This window comes from Gallinula chloropus (genome assembly GCF_964237585.1).
Source record: "Gallinula chloropus genome assembly, chromosome: 6".
NCBI classification, from domain to species: Eukaryota; Metazoa; Chordata; class Aves; order Gruiformes; family Rallidae; genus Gallinula; species Gallinula chloropus.
The window spans coordinates 3,800,204-3,813,448 of record NC_140091.1 but is presented as its reverse complement, the minus strand read 5'-3'; the positions used below and the strand labels follow the sequence as shown (position 1 = coordinate 3,813,448).

General features: G+C 48.8%; 1 protein-coding gene across 2 annotated transcripts; it reads right to left on the bottom strand.

The window, feature by feature from the left end:
• Nucleotides 1-6,686: 6,686 nt before the first annotated feature.
• LOC311193648 (cytochrome P450 2J4-like) lies at nucleotides 6,687-13,055 on the bottom strand. Of its 2 annotated transcripts, XM_084266548.1 has the most exons (10): nucleotides 13,000-13,055; nucleotides 12,329-12,634; nucleotides 11,606-11,765; nucleotides 11,336-11,485; nucleotides 10,815-10,975; nucleotides 10,201-10,377; nucleotides 9,821-9,953; nucleotides 9,165-9,352; nucleotides 7,503-7,641; nucleotides 6,687-7,006 (listed from the first exon to the last, which is right to left on the bottom strand). In XM_084266548.1, the coding sequence occupies exons 2-10, from the start codon at nucleotides 12,515-12,517 to the stop codon at nucleotides 6,831-6,833; spliced, it is 1,473 nt and encodes a 490-aa protein (XP_084122674.1). In that variant the 5' UTR covers nucleotides 12,518-12,634; nucleotides 13,000-13,055; the 3' UTR covers nucleotides 6,687-6,830. The 2 variants fall into 2 exon arrangements, with proteins under 2 accessions (XP_084122674.1, XP_084122675.1); XM_084266549.1 differs by lacking the exon at nucleotides 13,000-13,055 and having other exon boundaries at nucleotides 12,329-12,714.
• Between the last annotated feature and the right edge of the window lie 190 nt (nucleotides 13,056-13,245).

Here is a 13,245-nt window from a genome sequence, read left to right as displayed (position 1 = left end):
GTCTTTTCCTGTGTAAGAGAAAAAGCTATTGTAATAACTCTAAAGTCTGGGCTGTGTTTTAAGTCTGGCATATTGGTACACTGCATCTATTTGCAGAAGGGAGGTTAGGTGGGAAGGAACCCTATTTATTTCCAGCTATTTATACAACGCTGTGCACAGAAATTAATTTTCCTCCTTTTTTTTTATTTTAAATGTAGTTTCACTTCAGCTATTCTGAACTGTGTTAGTCACATGACTGAAAGAGAGCTTTGCTGGTTGTTGGCAGGGAGAAGAGGGCAGAAACTGTAATAGTTTTTGCATTATCTAGATTGAAGGTAGAATGGGGATTGATATGTGACATTTGAGTGTGGAAAGTTGCACTCTTTCACAAAATTTGTGTCACTATTTACCAAATGTCTTACTTTTGTTGTGAACTGTGGTTTTAGGAAACTTGTTAATGTTCCTTCTCAAGCTGTCTAGAACAAATTCGTTGTACCCATAGTTGAGTCAGCCAATGTAACTCACATATACAAGAAGGCATGGAAGGATGATCCAGGAAATTACAGGACTTCAATCCCAGGGAAGCTGATGGAGCAGATCATCCTGAGTATCATATTCAGTACATGGAGGATGACCAGGTGGTGAGGCCCAGTCAGCATGGATTCATGAAGGGCAGGTCCTGTTTGCCTAACATGATCTCCTTCTGTGACAGTGACCTGCATATTGGATGAGGGAAGGGCTGTGGATGTTGCCTACTTTGACTTTAGCAAGGCCTCTGACTCAGTTTCCCACATCATTCTCGTGGAGAAGCTGGCTGCTGGTGGCTTGGGTGCACATAGGCTTTGCTGAGTAAAACCCAGGTTGGATGGCTGGGTCCAGAGAGTTGTCTTAAACAGAGTTGAGGCCAGTTGGCAACCAGTCATGAGTGGTGTTCCCCAGGGCTTGGTGCTGGGGCCACTCCTGTTTAACATCTTTATTGATGATCTGGATGAAGGAGTGGAGTGTGCCCTTACTAAGTTTTCAGATGACACTGAGCTGGTTGGAAGTGTTGATCTGCTTGAGGGTAGAGGGGCTCTGCAGAGAGACAGACAGGCTTGATTGGGCCAAAGCCAGTGGTGTGAGTTTCAACAAGGCCAAGTGCTGTGTCCTGCACTTTGGCTACACCACCACCCAGCAATGCTACAGGCTTGCAGAAGAGTGGCTGGAGAGCTGCTCAGCATACAGGGACCTGGGGGTGTTGATTGATCCTTGGCTGAACATGAACCATTAGCGTGCCAGGTGGCCAAGAAGGCCAATGGCATCCTGGCCTGTGTCAGGACAGTGACCAGCAGGGCCAGGTCTTACCCCTGTATGGAGCCCTGGTGAGGCTGCACCTTGGGTACTGTGTGCATTTGGGTGCCACAATGCAGGAAGGAGAGTACAGAGAAGGGCAGCTGGGCTGATTAAGGGTCTGGAGAACAGGTCTTAGGAGGAGCAGTTGAGGGAGTGGCTGTTCAGTCTGGAGAAGGGAAGGCTGAGGGAAGACCTTACTGCTCTCTACAGTTTCCTGAAAGGAGGTTGTAGTGAGGTAAGTGTTGGCCTCCTATCCCTAATAACTAGTGATAGGTCAAGAGGAAATGGTCTCCAGTTGCACCAAGGGAGGTTCAGATTGAATGTGAGGAAAACTTTCTTCTCAGATGAGTGGTAAAGCATCGGAATAGACTGTCCCTGGGGTGGGGCAGTTAAAAACACAGGTAGATGAGGCACTTCAGGAGCTAGTTTAGTGGTTACAGCATATAAGGCTGATGGTTGGACCTAATGATTGTGAAGTTCTCTTCCAATCTCAGTTCAGTGATTCTATGAAAATAACACTACAGCAGCCCTTTCCTTTTAAGTATTTCAGGGTGTTGTACCAGTCCTTGATAGAAGATGCAACCACATGTGTGAATGAAAGCATATCTCTGTCTTAACTGTTAAGGCCATATTTGATTTGAGACCAAGCTTCAGCTTTGCAGAGTTTAAGCTTTGAATTGTGAAATGTGGTAGTTTTCCATTTTACATGTCCCCCAGTACGGCTTGTTCCTTCATTTCTTCCTTCCCCAGCAATTGACATTCTTTATTGGGCATTGCATGCAATGCTGGAGAAAAAGGCAGTATTCAGTTTTAATACTTAGTTAGCATTGCTTCTGCTTTGTGGTGATAGCTTCACAGTGCTATACATTCAGGCATTAAACAGATTTCCTCTTGGGAAACTTCTGCCCACAACAAGGTGTTGTTTAAAAGCCAGTCTCATGCTGAACGTGGTACGAGCAGCCAATATGCCAGCCAAACTGCTGCTGCAGAGTTTGGTCTGTCAGGTTGTCTTCTTCAGGACTATGCTTCTTTGGACTACCTCTTGGGTTTTGAGGTCTCTTATTGCTGCAGTGATATTATTGGGGTTTGTATTTTTAGGATACAATTGCTTGTTTAATATGCTAGTGGTGTGGGAGATGGTGGTGAGCAGTGGAACAGGAGACTTAAGTCTTAGTGAGATGCTTATGTTAAAGCCTGGTACTTTGGTGTGTTCTAGTGAAATGTGAAACTGTCACTGATGGTGTTGAATTGGTCTCTTAACCCTTGTTCTTTACAGCATGGAAACTTTTCATGGGCGTCTTTCACACACTCATCTAGTTAGGCTTGATGCATTTGTTGTACTTCTCACAGTAGAAGAGCTGTGTCAGTAGTCGTATTGGGTGCTGAATAGTGGAAAAACTGAGCAAATATCTTTGTGTGCTTCTCAAAACTGCAGACCCTGGGACCAAAAATGATCAAGAACCTCCCTATCATTTAATTGGAAGCTTGTCTTCTGATGAGTGATGGAAGAATTGAAATTCAGAACTACAGGCAGGGATCAGCCTTCTTCAGAGCCAGGTTGTCCCTAATAGTCTTACTAGGGTTGCCAAAAACAAATTGGGTTTTCAGGTATTAGATACAATTTGACTGACCTGGGACTTTTCCACACTGTTAAAAGTTAAGCCTGTGAATATAACTGAAGCGTTTCTTTGGGATTGAGAGCCTGTTTAAGAGTGGCTGGTTTATAAGTGGTTAAACTTGAGTTGTGTACTATGAATGAGGAACCAATCTATAGAAATCAATATTTGATTATAAGCCATGGTGTTGTATTCTCTTCAGCTCATCTGGCTGCACAGGAATAAGTTTCATGTCAATGCTTCATTCATACCAAAAAGAAAGGCTACTAATACCATCCCTGTGTTAGAGCTGAGTTGGATGTAACATGTAGCAGCAGAACACAGACACAAAGTTCTCTGATGTCATGTGCACCACTGCTGAGGCAGGATGAAGAAAGAGGCTACTTGTCTCTGCTGCAGGGTGAGTTCATATCATGCCCAGATAGCACAGGTAGGAACAGATTCAAATTGAGATGAAATCATTAAATATTGCTGAATTTAATCAGCATTGTTAGTAACATTAGCCAGTTTCCAGTAAAACGGGTAATATAGATCCAAAGAAACACAAATATCTTCTGATTGACATATCATTTGTTGATATTTTTTATATATATAATATTAAGAACAACAATGTTAAGCAGTATGGAAGATTAAGTGTTTTCTAGCAATAATACAAATTTTGGATTAGTAGGTTCTTTTACTCAAGGTGGATCAGGCAGCAGTTTTGAGAAGATTCTTCTGCAAGAACTGTATTATAGTGGATTAAGAAACATTCACTGAAAATAAATTTTTGCTTTATGGATTTTTGATCATTAAAAATATATATGGGTATTCTATTTTCTACAATATACACTTACTTGGAAATAAGTAATATAAGCAATACTGATGTTTTATTTAGGTAGCCATAAATAGTTTATGAATTAGAAAATGAAAGCAACTGTTTAAGAGTTGGTAATGTCTAGTAAAGTGACTTTCTTAACTTCTTTTGCTTTTTTCCCTTCCCCCCACTAGTTGAGCTGGAGTTGAGGTTTTCAGTGTATTGGTGTCTACAGCTTCTGTTTAAAACAAATGTAAACACTGTGTTGCATAGAACTTGAAAAATTGCACTAATTTTTAACCTTTTTGTTTTATTTTCCTTTGGAAAGAATTCTTTTATATTCACATAAAGACTTTTAAAATTAATCCCTTGGTGTCTTTATTCCAAGCAGCATATTTAATGGTCCATAGCTTGTGTAAGCATCCATCTTTCTGGGCAGCAAATGAACTGGGTCTGTATGTTGGTACAGTTCACCCTGTGACATGTCATGTGGCAGGCTGTGTAGTGTGTGTATGTTACACTATACCAACTACATAAGAGTTGTGCTACCTCCCCCTCTCTCCAGTTCATTCCCACTTACAGTTGTGCTCCCACCCAGTGATGGGTGCCTCTGCTCGATCTGCTGATGGGATTGGAGGGCTGGGCAGGTGACCTTGTGGAGAGACTAAAACCCAGGACAAATTAGCTGGACATGGGACAGGTACACACCTCTAAATCAGCATGCTGCTGCTTACTTGGAAAACTCACTGTCCTCTTCAGTCTGCTTTGTAAGTTATGTGACAAGTTCCTCATCTCTTGATAGCTTGCTTGGTCCCCAAGTACTGGCTGCCACCCAGAAGTGAGGGTGGGAATAGAGAGGCAGGCAGCCTGCCATCAATAAATACCTATTGTTATGGCATTGGGCTGCTACCCCTGTGAGGATGGGGGGCTGCATGATACCTCTGTGTGAAAAAGCCTTTGCACTGGCAAACATCCCAGGGGGTGGGAAATGAATGGCCAGGTATGGAAGAACTGCTTTTGCTGCTGCTTGAGGTAGAAAGTAAAAGCATTTTCAGACACTAACAAAGACAGCAGGTGTGTGTTGAAGAGTGAAGGGAAGAGACTCAGCTGTGCAGGAAGCCTGAGCAGAGCTGCAGGATGCTTTCAGCCCAGATGTGACCTGTCACAGCCAGTGCTGCCTTCCTGAGGGCAGAAGGAGCAAGCGAGGGGCGTGAGAAGCTGTGCTCAAATGCAGAGTGCCTGGGCAAAGTCTGGGTCTGTGACCCTGTTAGCAAACAGCTTTTTTGGTAGGTCTGCAAGAGCCAAGCACTGCAGCAGCAGGTTCGTATGCTTAGGAAGGGGTGTCCCAGGAAGAGGGGTGCAGGAGTACAGCCCTGAGCACAAAGAAAGGGTGGAGGTGAGGTCACCACGCATGGGAGGTGGCTTTGTGCAGGGAGTGGTATATCCAAGAAGCCCTTGTGAAAAATAGTCCTGTGAAATGTGCTCTGGTCGGAGTGCATCGAGCTCAGTGGAGACAGGAGAGGAAGGGAAGGAAGTGTTTGGAGATAGCAGCAGCCTGGGAAAGGAAGTAGGAGTCTAAGCCAAAGAGTGGGGGGAAAAAAGACACCTGCGAACTGGGAAGTGCTTTGGGAGTAATGCTGCACACAACAAACTCATCACTGCTCCCCTCTCTGGTTTCCAGTTGATTCCAGACACACTGCCCATTTCCAGCCTCCCCCTTCTGCTTCTCCCAAGGAAGGAAAAGAAACAACAGAAGGTTTAGAGAGTCACATTTAACTTCTTTGTTTCTGCAGCAAAGGGAAGATGTGAGAGCCCCTTACCAGGAGCAGGCCCACAGGGCAGCTGGAGTGGGGAAAGGAGGAGGAGCTGGTTCATCCCACTTCTAGTGAGAAGCTGGTCACGTCTCCTGTGTTTCATGAACAGGTTGGTTTGGCTTCCACCACGTGTCCTCACATCCCCACCTCATGGATCTGACAAATGGGAGCCTCAAGTGCCAGAAACAGCATCTGAATCCAACCTCTTGTTTCCACCTGGCTGCGCCTGGTGCAGAAAAGCAGAGGAAGGGGCAGAGGCTCCCCTGGAGGAGCCTTACCAGGAGCTGTGCTCAGCTGCTGTGAGTTTTGCTGTATGCTGTGTGACAGTGCTTGGCCCCAGTGGGCAGCTGTAGGGCCACAGGTGCTTTCTGCAGGGCTGTCCTGTCCTTCTGTGCCTCCTCCCCTCTGTGCTTGGAGGAGATGATACTGGTTTGAATGAAAGGATTTAAAGCCCACCTGGCCATGAATGGTTGCATGACAAAAGATGCTTTTGATTCCTTCAGGATATGATGTAATTCTCAAAAGAAATGCAGGGTAAAACTTGCTTCCTCTACAAACACCCATCAAGTACTCAGGGAAAAATTAACAAGAGAAGCTTGCTTTCTCCTTATTTCCTTGGCAGAAGAGGAGCTGCAGGTGTGTTACTGGTGCTGTGCCTGCCAGACAGCCCTAGTCCTCTCAGGAGCTGCAGCTTCTCAAGCATGGGGAGCTCTCCAGTGTTCCATGGTGTAACTAATCTTGATGTGTTCACTGGTATTAATATTCAGTTATTACTGGAACTCTTCTGTCTTACATGTGATGCTTTAAACTAATAGCAACTTGTTGCTGGTGTTTTCCAGGGAACCTTTTGGTTCATGAGACTGGGTGTCCCACGTGCTGGAGCACAGCTTAGCTGGACACCCTGTGCTGCTGGAGCTCATGCCTCTGCCACCCAGGCACAGCAGCCACTTGGTGGTGCTGGGCAGGTAAACAGGGGAGATTTGGTGTACCTGAAGAGGCAGGACCTGTGTGCCTGTGGCTGGGTGGGTGGGCTCACAGCACCTCTGCTGCTCCTCACACCAAAACATGGTGCCAAAGGCTCCTCCAGCCAGTGCTGGAACCTGCCTGTGTTGGTCTTTGCTTTGCAGAATGCATCACAACAAAGATGTTTTGATAAGGATTTATTGGTGTGTGAGGAAGAACTTACAGAGGCACTTTGATAATGGATGAGTTTGAGATGGGGAGCAGCCCTGGGCTCATTTCCTGCATCCCTGCCACAGGCTTTTCCCTGCAAGGCCAGTGGCCAAGGCTTCCCTAGCGAGGCACAGCACAGATCTTGTAGGGCTGTGGGGCCATTGTGATGCCCATCTTGAGCTGGAGGTTGAGGGTGGTGTCTGGAGGTGCCTGGAAGGTGAATTTCTGGAGCAGAGTCGTGAAGAAGAGGAAGAGCTCGGAGCGGGCCAGCGCCTCACCCAGGCATGCACGCTTGCCTGTGGAGACAGCCACCCACAGCATCCTCAGCCTGTGCTGCTTTATCCACCAAAAAAGCCTCTGCCTTCCCTTAGGACCATAGCCCAGCCACATTGCCCCTTTCTGGGGTGAGTTTTGCAGCTCCCTCCTAGGGGCTACACCAAAGGGGGCTACTGGAGAAGCAGTCTCCCCTAGGAAGCCGCTACCTCAGGTACCTGATGGTGGCAACGGTGAAGCCTCGGGTAACCTCAGACACCTGGGAGCAGGAGCACAGAGGGATGCTCTTGCCTTGGTGCAGGCATTTCTAGGCTCTAGGCCTTGTGTGTATGTGAAGAGAGGTAAGAGTGGCCTCTGAGGGTGGCTGCAGCCCTTTGGGCCAAGCACCACTTGGGCAGCACCTCCCAGGGTGCAGACACCACCTCTCCTGTTGTGATTCTCCTGTGTCTCTGCTAGGCCCCATCAGAAGCCCCATCCCATCCCCCCAGTACGGAAGCACCAAAGTCCAGCAAATCTTACCTAGGGAAAAGGGCATGAAAGCCTCCCGCTTCCAGAACTGCCCATCCTTCAGGAAATGCCCAGGGTTAAAAGAGTTAGGGGTTTCCCACTCCTCCTTGTCAAACATGACAGAGGTTAAATTTATCTGCACCATAGTGCCCTAAGAGGAGAAAAATAAATTGAGATTCTGTGCTTAACAGCAGGAGGGTTTATAAGTTATCTTCCAGTCTGTCCTTCATGAAGGACAAATTCTGCTGAATTTCTTTGTCTACCATCCCCTGCACAGCCACTTTTTTCTACTTGTTGCTCTGGTTGGAGATGCAATGACTAAATTCTCATCAGCATAAATTTTATCTGTTGTAATCGTGGGCCAAAGTACCCACAAAAACTGTATGAGATGGGATCTGTGCCTTGAGGGTGTGTGCTGGAGATCACTGGGTGGCAAATATACATGCTTGAGTGAACTCTGGACAGGGCAAAGATGCTGTGGCTCTGACCCTCCTGTCTGTATGGGTGGGACCTGACCCACTGAAACCTGCCTGGGGAACTGGGAGGCTCTTGTTAAGCATTGAATCATAGGGGTTGGAAGGGACCTCGAGAGATCATCGGGTCCAACCCCCCTGCCAAAGCAGCTCCCCAGCTCATATTGCACAGGTTGGCATCCAGATGGGTCTTGAATATCTCCAGAGAAGGAGACTCCACACCCCCCTGGGCAGCCTGTCCCAGGGCTCTGTCACCCTCACTGTGTAAAACTTCTTCCTCATTTGGGGCAGAACTTCCTGTGCTCCAACTTGCAGCCATTGCCCCTTGTCCTGTCTCCACAGACACTGAAAAGGGGCTGGCCATTTCCCCCTGCATCCCATACTTAAGATATTTATAAACATTAATAAGGTCTCCCCTTCATCTTCTTTTCTCCAGGCTGAACAGCCCCAGCTCACTCAGCCTTTCCTCATAAGGGAGATGCTCCAGGCCCTTAATCATCTTTGTACCCCTTCTCTGGACTCTCTCCAAGAGATCCCTGTCTTTTTTATACCAGGGAGCCCAGAACTGGACACAACACTCCAGGTGAGGCCTGACCAGGGCAGAGTAGAGGGTGAGGATCACCTCCTTAGACCTGCTGGCCACACTTGTTCTGATGCTCCCCAGGATCCCATCGGCTCTCTTAGCCACCAGGGCACACTGCTGGCTCATGGCCACCCTGTCACCCACCAGGACCCCCAGGTCCTTCTCCACAGAACTCTTCTCCAGCAGGTCATCCCCCAGCCTGTACTGATACAAGCGGTTATTCCTTCCTAGGTGGAAGACTCTACACTTGCTTTTGTTGAATCTCATCTGGCTTCTCCCTGTCCCACTTTCCAGCCTGTCCAGGTCTTGCTGCATGGCAGTGCAGTGTTCCTGCGTGTCAGCCACCCCTCCCAGTTTTGTATCATCGGGTACTTGCTGAGGGTGGATGCTATTCCCTCATCAAGGTCGTCAATGAAGGTACTAAACAGGACTGGATCCATCACTGAGCCGTGGGGAACACTGCTAGTCACAGGTCTCCAGTCAGATTCTGCTCCACTGATCCCCACTTACTGAGCTCGGTCCGACAGCCAATTCTCAACCCACCTCGCTGTCCACTCACCTAGCCCATGGTCTCTCAGCTTTGCTGGTTAAAGTCTCAGCACTCAGGAGCAGGGTTACCTTTGGTATGTGGAAGCCATCCACGACCGTGTCCTCCACCGTTAGTCTTGGCACGTTGAAAGGGATGATGTTGCTTTTCCTCTGCACTTCGTGGATGACGGCGTTGGTGTAGGGCATGTTGCTCCTGTCCTCCAGGGCTGGCTGCCGCGCTTGCCCGATGACTGCATCGATCTCGGCTTGCACACGGGCTGGTGTGAAAGAGAAGGGATCAGCCAAAGTCCAGGACAAAAACCCAAACCACCAGTGGAAGACTATGGGGTAGTTGCTGTAAGGGTCCCCCAGGAGTGGCCTGGGACGCCTGGCCCTGCTTGTAACTCTCTGGTGTGAGTCCAGTTCTGGGCTCCTCACTACAAGAAGGACAGTGAGGTCTTCGAGTATGTCCAGAGATGGGCAATCTGGCTGGGGAAGGGAACAGGCTGCCCAGGGAGGGGGTTGAGTCACTGACCATGGATGTGTTTACAAAAAGGGTAGATGAGGTACTTAGGGATATGGTTTAGCATAGGACAGGAATGGTTGGACTTGATGATCTTAAAAGGCTTTTCCAACCTTGTGATTACGTGATTGTGATTCCCAATCTCTGTCTCAAAACACAATCAGTCTCACAAAGCTGTGAGAGCTACAAGCAAGGGAAAGCAAGGAGCTGCTGCTAATTGTACCTTGGATTTCTGGATGTATGGCCATATATAGGAGAGCCCAGCGGATGGTTGTGGAAGTGGTCTCAGTCCCAGCAAACAGCAGGTCAAGCGCGCATGCCACGAGGTTTTCCTCCTGGAAGATGCTGTTGTTGCCCTTCACAAAAAGGTATGTTAGTGCCATGGTAACAACGAGGGAGGCCCTGACCCCAGGCTTAGTTCAAGTTGCCCCCCAGAATTTTGTCAGCAGCTGCTGGCCTCCATCCTCTTGATGGGTGCCCTGCACCTGACAGCCATCCTAAGTTCACAAGTGCCCACAGGGGTAGCTCAGGTGGACAGCTCGGGCTCATTTTTCACCCCTCCTGATTTTGAAGCCCCACTGTGGTTTGTTCTGCGTTACTGACCTTGGCCATCTCCTGCAGGTAACTGTCAATGAAGTCCCGGCTCTCCGTGGGGTTCCAGTCTTCCTTGTGCTTGTTGATCTTCTCACTTACAAAATTTTTCAAAGATCTCCAGTTTTTTAAAATGGTTTGGTGGGATCCAGGGAGGAACTTTATTACAGATGGGAAAGAGTTGTACAGCTTTGGGCACAAAAGGAGAAAGGCAAAGTGAATAAAGGCCTGAAAACCCCTTCTGTTATCAACCTTTGAGAAGCTCACAATGTCATGCTTGCTAAATTGCTGGAGGTGGTGGACACAGCTCAGCTCCAGAGGAGAGTTATGGGGGTTGGTATTCCTACTACAGAGAGCCTTGTGCGTTACCTGGTGTTACATGAAGCAGGTTGGCAGTCAGTGGTCAGGAAAGGTGGTTTTGGGTGAGGGAGAGGACCCACGGGCATGGCACAGTGTGCCAATAAGGCCAAAAGCAATTATGGACAAGTCTACCCTGAACAAAGGCATGGGGGATGACAGCAAGGTTTGGTGATGAAAACGCTGTAAGCTTTGAGGTTGACTCCAGAGAAGATACTGTGGCAGTGCAAATCTGAGCCCTGCCCATGATGATGGCAAGAGGACTGTACCTGACTCATGATGGTCCCGTGGAGGGTAACGGTCTCGTCCAGCAGCTGCAGCAATTTCTGGAATTCCTCATCATGGTACTCAAAGCGGTTGCCAAAGGTGACGGAGCAGATGATGTTTGAGACGGCGTTATTGATTTTAAAGTGAGGGTTGAAAGGATTCCCTGGGGAAGGAAGAGGGAACGATCAGTTCTTTTGTAGCCTTCACAGAAAAGGAGAAGAAAACACGCTCCAAAGAGGGAAAATATTGAACGAGTATGAGTGAAACTTGTGACCCCTGATGGGCACCCTCCCGTGTCACTGCTCTCTGGGACAGTTTGCCAGCCCCATGAGCTGGCCAAGCTTGGCTGGGTAGCTCCAGGGTCCAGCAAACATCCCACCCTTGGTCCTGGTTCAATCAGATTGTGGAGATGTTTCTTTGCTTTGGAAAGCAAGGTTTGCAGGAGAGTGGTCGTTATTGGAATTCATTTGAACCTGAAGTGTTTACACACAAAGAACAGAAGGCTGAGGTCCATGGTACTCACCCTGCTCCTCCCCAAATGCATCCACGAGGTATCGACACTCCTCCTGGATGCGCTGCTCCAGGCTCCTCTTGCCCAAGCCAAAGTTTCGGAGGGTTGTCAAGGCGAATCTCCTCTGCTGCTTCCACAAGAGCCCATTGGAGAAGACCAATCCTGGCAGAAACACCATGAGCCAAAGCTCCCTCCACTGTAGGGGAAAACCTCTGGGGCTGTGCAGCACCTCCAGCCGTCTTGGACCTCTGCAGGGTTCCTATGTCTCAAGGGATAACTCACCCATATTGCTGAAGGCTGTTTCAAAAGGAAAGTCAGGGCGGCCGATGAAGTTTTCCCCTTGGTTTACGAGAACTTCCTTAACCATCCGCAGCCCATTTACGAACACAAACGACATGTTGCCCATCTGCACGCTGAAGATCTCCCCATATTTTTCAACAAGCTGAGGGAGGCAATACATGAGAGGGGTTTCTTTGCAATGGCTGTGCCTGCTGGGACACACAGCCCTGGCTGAAGGTAAGGGAAGCTGAGAGTGGGAGAGGAGACGTGGTGTTTGCACAGGTGCTTTCTTGTCTGCATGTGGTCTTTTCTTCCCTCCTCTCTTCCCAAATCACTGCTCAGGGCTTGGTGCTAATTGGCCATAAATCAGGTAAAGCTCTCCAGGTTTGATTGTTCAGTCCTGCATTTTCCCAACTTTTGTTTCAGTCCCTTCTCAAAGGCCCTTCCAGTCCCCGGTCAGACCTATGGGGCTCGTACAGCCCTGGCTGTACCCATGGTGTCAGGCCATGCCCTTTACCCAAGTGCAGCTCCACGCCTGTGCCCCTCCTTGTACCTGGGCAAACTTCATGTTTCTGCCAAGGGAAAACCTCCTGCCCAGCTTGGGATGAGCTCCTTTGAGTCCTTGTGGGCCATGGGGCCTGGGTTAACCCCCTCCCCAACCCAAACTGGTTGTGTAGCCTTAATCCCCTTCATTCCCCTTCCCTGCAGTGCCCACAACCCCCATACCTTTTGCACCATTCTGAAGGGATCCTTGAAGTCCATCAAGTACATGTGTCCTATCAAGGGGAGAGCAAAGGGGCTGGGAGGGAAGTTCTTTGGCTTTCGGTGCTTCATGTAGTCAGCGACGAGCAGGAAGACGACGAGGGAGACGAGGAGCATCTGGATGGAGATGCTGTCCCAGAGGAAGCGCAGCATGGTTGGATGGTGGGGCTCCACAGGTATGTTTCTTGCAGCAGGTCAGGGTAGGTAGAGCTCGCAGGGCACCACCAAACCCCCCAGGGACAAGGAGAGGTGGGCAATGTGCTGGCACAGCTGTGGGCACCAACACAAGACAGACAGTTTGCTGACTGACCTGGAGGCTACATTTGGACTCCTGCTTTCCCAGGTCCCAGCAAGGACAATTTGATTCAACCCCTTCTTGATTAAACTAAAGCCTTTCCTTTGATCTCATAAAAGAAAACCACAAAACAAAACACTTCCAGCCCCCCTTCCTCTTTCTCTTCCCTTCTCCCACTGCTGCTTTACAAAAACCAGCCAGACCCGTATCCTTGTTTACAGGCCAGAAATGAGCTTTGTGTGGCTGGGATTAAAACCTTCCAGCAGCCTTGCTGTGCTGTTCCCACAATCCCATGGCTCAGCACAAGCCCCGCTCTCTCTCCTCCCCTTGGTGCCCTCACCGTGCCGTGTCCCGGCCTCAGCTTCCCAGTGCCAGGCAGGCTCCAGCTGCTCCAAGTGCCTTGTGCTTTCCTTGTGTTCAGAGGCTCGTTCACTGGTATGAAGAGTCCCAGGCTGAGCCCCAGGTCAGTGGGGACATCTGAGATAAGGTTGCACAAACCTTCTGACTCACAGGTTGAGGTTTCAGTATGTCAGGGTGACGTGGACTGGAAGCCAACTGCCACCCAGGCTCTGCACGGTCATTTTCT